Raw genomic sequence first — 5544 nt, 5'->3', positions numbered from 1 at the left:
ATTAAAAAAAAATGAAAAATATTATTTAAATTTAATTACAATATAAAATATAATTAATTAAATGGTAAAGTGTTACACTTACTTTGTTGCAAACGGGAACATGAATGGGTTCTCGTTTATCGTACCGAGTGACAACATTCTTGACCAACCCAATGCTTGTAACAAATACACACATGAAAAAAAGTACAAGTATTCTTTTTTGCAGTTTTACACATTGCACTATATAAATTGGTCAACACAGCTGAACCCCAACTATATGTGCTGACCTTATTAATGTTGCGTAACAACGGTAAATACATAATATTTAATGAATTACCTTTACTTCCTGGAAATAAAAAATTACCAAATAAGATCATAATATAACACCGAACTTTAATTATTTTCTCGTACTCTATTTATTCTTCGAACAATATTATACTCGCATAATATTGTTTAAGGTATTTTAAATTTATACCTTGCCTACTTGTGTGACCGAATGACTCTCCCTCAGTGAAATTCTGGTATCAGATATGAGATGTCGAAGGTAATGTCACAACACTAATATCTGAGTAATGCAAACACAGTAAAGATAGAGAATAGTAATGCAAGATACACAAGCAATTGTTAACCCGGTTCGGTCCAACTCACCTACATCTGGGGGCTACCAAGCCAAGAAGGAAATTCACTAAAATAGAATAAGTTCAAAGACTCTCCGTACACTTCAACAAGTTACAGTCTTTCTCACCTAATCTCTACCCGTGCAATTTCTACCTAAGCACTCTTAGATATGAGAACCCACTCACTTCCCTACAATCACACCTGTGATCTTAAACAACAATCCCTTGAGAAAAGAAAACACTTTTCAATAACACATTCTTGATTTTACTTCACAGTTTCAATCAAGAAGACACACTCTTGATCTTGCTTCACAGCTTTGATCAAGAAGACACACACTTGATCTTGCTTCACAGCTTTGATCAAGTAGACACACACTCTTGCTTAACAGCTTTAGAGTGACAAATTACAACCATAAATCAGTCCAATTCAATCATCAAAAGATGACTTAAATGGCTTACAAGTCTCACGACTAAACAGACACAAACCCTAGCTCTCTCTCTATATTTCGCTCAGTATTGGTTGTGTTGTAAAACAGGTTTTCTAAGTCCCTTTTTATAGAAGCTTTCAGCTGGACTTGGACATCTTGAAAACCCTAAATCTATTTTCCAATCAAATCTTCTTATGACAGTTGGTTAGATCTCTTTGGAAAATAAGTAAATCAGGTTGTAATCCATGATTGAATGCGCCTGCAAATCAGATCTTCAATCATACATAGATTGCCATTAATTGTGCAATCACAAAACACCAGACATTCATATTGAATATTCTGTGTACAAGATGTCATGACATCGGATCTGACATCCTGGGAAAATCCTGCATAATTCCATAGTTCCTTTTATAACTTCCAGCAGGTACAACCATATTAGATGACATGACCTTGTGTATGACATCTTGAAACAATCATGCATGAACACGTCTTTCATTTAAACTCCAGCATTGTGTATGACATTCTGAAAAAATCCTGCATTATCGTGTTCCTGAACTCCAGCAGGTACATAGGATATCTTATGTTTAAGACATCACACATAACATCTTGTGAACACTCTTTGTTTTACCAAAATTGCTGCTAACACTTAGAACCAACACTCAGTTTGGTCGTCACACAAAGGGGCACCCAATAATTCGTTGCATATAGACAAAGTCGAACTAGATAGAAGTTGGTGCGACTATGGAAAGTTTCAAGCCTTTCGTGCACCCTGCTCCCATGTCATTGCGGCATGTTCAAATGTTAAAATGGATTCATCCTACTTTCTATCTGACGTTTACTAAGTCACCAGCCTTTCAAATGTTTATAAAATTAGTTTTTTCGTAGTAGCAAAAGCTGATTACTGGCCATAATATCAATGGGACATCGTCTGACACAACGAAGTTATCCGAAGGAAGAAAAAGGGTCGCCCAAACAGCACCCGCATTCGAACCATAATGGATATGGCGAACAAAACTGCTAGATTATGTAGTTCATGCCGTCAGCCAGGTCACAATCGTACTAACTGTCCTAGTGTTGGATCGAGCACAACCAGATAAATTCACATGTACCTCTATTGCAATATATGAAAAACTAAATTTATTTCATATTATATGTTTGTGACGAAAATACCATTATATAAAAAATAACACAAACAATTAAAACAACTAGAATACAAGAATTATGCGATTACAATCATCAAAACAATTTTGAACATGTAATGCATCATCCTACGAACGTCTGGGTCGATCTTAATATCCACCCATTCACGCACTTCTCCATTTTTGTTGAACGTGGACACAAACCATTATATTCTTCTAATCCTTTCACCATCTCCAATTTCTCCATCTAACCAATTATTTAATGTCCGATTAAAACTTTCAAACGAATCTATATTCTAGAGACGAATGTTTATCGGAGACGTAACGGTGGAAAATATTAAATCAGCATTTCCCTTGTGAATGTATTCAGACATGGTTAAAACACAAAAACTTGAAGAAGAGTGGAGTTGAATGGGAGAAAATTTGATAGTAGGGAAAGATTTTGTGTGAAAAATATTGCATCCAAGGCGAGGTATTTATAGAGATGAGGTATAAAATGCATGCGCCAAGAGGCTAGGCGCCCAATATGGAAACACATGCAGGCGCCAGAGGCACTGACGCCTCCTCTTAAGGCACCATGCAGGCGCCAGAGGCATTGACGCCTCCTCATGAGGGCCAATGCATGCGCCAAGGGCATTTTCGCCTCCTCATGAGGCTACCAACGCAAGCTTCAACGCCTTGGGCGCATCCTCTTGATCTTTAAGGGATGCGCCGGTTCATCTGGGCATCCTCTTTTAAATATGGTTATTTTGGAAAAAAAATTGAAAAATTTGTTATTTTAGAATTATTTTTGAAAAAATTAGTTATTTTATAAAACAAATCTAGATACACATCATCCCATCAAACAATGTTATTCAATATTATATATATTTTTATTTGATTTTAACGTAAATTAAAATTTTCAATCAATTTATTATATGTATGGGTAATCAACCAAAACTTATAAATACTAAAGAATTTATAAATAAAAAAAGAGGTGACTAAATTAATTTTACACTATCAAATCAATGATAACTATGTATTCCACCACATCACGCTTATATTTTAAAATTATTTTAATGACATAATAGATTATTAATTTTTTATTGGATGACAGTTTTTAAATTGTGAGTGCATATCTATTAAACCCATTAAAAATTTGTTCAGATAGTTTAAAAAAACTCAAAGAAATCTCTTAGTAGATTCCGAAAGAGATAGCTGATTTAAATTAAGAGTTTAATGGTATTGCATTGTCAGTATAAAAATATATTACATATACATCTAATTAAAATATTTTAAAATACCAAATTATATAAATAATTTAAAATTTAATAGCTGATTTTACGGAATACATGGTTTTCATTGGTTGACAGTGTAAAAATAATTTACACAATCAGTACATCATCCCCTTTCTCTTAAACTAAATATTTATAGTGTATATAATATATTAAAAACATTATTGATACCTGTAAATTAATAATTTTATTTATAAAAAAAAGGTGTATACATTACTTAAGTCAAGAGACATTATCTTTGTTTAATTGAGTTTTTTATAAGAAAATAAGTTGATTTACATTCACAATAAGATTTACATATATGAAATATGAAGATATTGATTTTCATAACGTATAATATAAATATAATACATATAGATACACCATATAGAATGACATTATACAAATATTATATTGTGTATATAATGTTGTTTGTAGATAGACATGTATATCAAGTAAAATAGTGCATGTATAATTATAAGAACCCTCTCCCTGTAGGAATATTATATATTGCCACCTCCACCTGTGTGATAAGCATCCCCAAGTGGATCATCATTGTTCCAAGGTGAAGGATAGTAAAAAGTTGGAGGAGGAGGAGGAGAAGAAGAACCTCCATGATTTGGCAATATTTCATTATAACGAATCAAATCAGCATTAGTAGAATCGAGTTCTTTTTGGAGAGTAATAACTTGTCTTTGGAGGACTGAAATAGCACCAACACAACCATAAACAGGATCCTTAATCCTTGCCTCAGCTTCATAAGCAAGAGAGTTGACAGCATCTTCTCTTTGATGAGGTTGAACTTCATTCAAAAGCTTACTCACATTGCTTGCACCAAATATTTTGTGGACGTTTGCAAATTTCTGTGGCTCTTCTGGTGGGAAATATGGAGCAAATATGCAATCTGGCATGCACTTCCTTCTCAAAAACTTGCACGCAGCACATGGTGAATTTGAGTACAAGCTTGAAGATGATGCCATTAATTATTTTCAATCTTCGTATCAAACACAACAAACTAATTAATTCATTATCTTCACTATAAACTATAAAGAGTTAAAAAGAATTGTGCTTCAAATCTAGCTGAGACAAATGCTAACAACACAATTAATTACTACTTTTTAAAATATATTAATAGATTCAAATCAACTAACACTAATTTAATAAACAAAAACCTTGAATCAAATCTTATACATCATGAATTTATTATGAAAACTAAACACTAATATACCAAAAAGAAGAAGAAAAAACATATGAACTGGATGAAGAAACCATGTAAATTAGATGATCATTACCTTTCTATATTCGTCTTGTATAAGAAAAGTAAAGGGCTTACAATTAACGTCTAGCTATTCTTAAATACTAATAAGTAATAATAGGAGTGAAAAAGAGACCAGAAGACAAGTCTTGGGAATTTACTATTGGATGTGAGAGTTGAGAGAGAAAACCCTAGCTAGTTGTAGGACATGATGAGAGAAAACCGCAAATACAATGACAATAGGTAAAGCAACATGAGAGTGAATGGGCATTTTCTAGAGAGATAGTGGAAAAGAAAGTAAAAGACAAATGCAATAAATGGGGGCTATAAGCTACCATGTGAAAAAGAATGAATATGACACAATTTTTCCCAAGTTTAACTGTGATCGTGTGTCCCACTTCCCCCTCTATATATTCTTGAATATCCTATATGTACCTATGCTGTTTTTTTTAATATAATGAAAGAAATAGGTTCATATACACCGGTACAAAATACGAACGAAACAAAAAACATCCAAACGCATCATAGAGGTCAGCTGGCCACATTGTGAACCTCTATTCCCCTAAGCCGAAGAGAGAGACATGTTCCTAACCCAAAGGAAAGGGGGAAATTGATTGTAGAATAAAATATTTTATTAATACTTGTCATAATTTGTTTTATATAATTATCTTTTAATTATGTTATATCATAATTAGATAATTGAGTTAATGTTATACATTTGTGTATATTTATACTCTTTAAATGTATGAGAAATAAGTATTTCATTATACCCTAATCGATCCATCTCTCTCTTTCTCAAACCCTCACACACAAACAGATCCGCACACCTCCCTCCTCTATTCCGCCTAGTTTGTAGCCGTTGTGTGGCTCCCC

The 5544-nt window shown here is 33.1% G+C and overlaps 1 protein-coding gene across 1 annotated transcript; it reads right to left on the bottom strand.

Moving 5' to 3' along the window:
* Nucleotides 1-3744: 3744 nt before the first annotated feature.
* Nucleotides 3745-4805, bottom strand: LOC127129379 (LOB domain-containing protein 25). The gene is made up of 2 exons (XM_051058581.1): nt 4709-4805; nt 3745-4410 (listed from the first exon to the last, which is right to left on the bottom strand). The coding sequence occupies exon 2, from the start codon at nt 4394-4396 to the stop codon at nt 3920-3922; it is 477 nt and encodes a 158-aa protein (XP_050914538.1). The 5' UTR covers nt 4397-4410; nt 4709-4805; the 3' UTR covers nt 3745-3919.
* Nucleotides 4806-5544: the final 739 nt, after the last annotated feature.

This window comes from Lathyrus oleraceus, chromosome 3, assembly GCF_024323335.1.
Source record: "Lathyrus oleraceus cultivar Zhongwan6 chromosome 3, CAAS_Psat_ZW6_1.0, whole genome shotgun sequence".
In the NCBI taxonomy this organism is placed as follows: Eukaryota; Viridiplantae; Streptophyta; class Magnoliopsida; order Fabales; family Fabaceae; genus Lathyrus; species Lathyrus oleraceus.
The sequence above is the reverse complement of the archived record's forward strand: the minus strand, read 5'-3'. Positions and strand labels throughout refer to the sequence as shown.

What these genes read in the sequence shown, in the direction of transcription:
- LOC127129379 (XM_051058581.1), bottom strand. Translation starts at nt 4,396, where the DNA reads ATGGCATCATCTTCAAGCTTGTACTCAAATTCACCATGTGCTGCGTGC.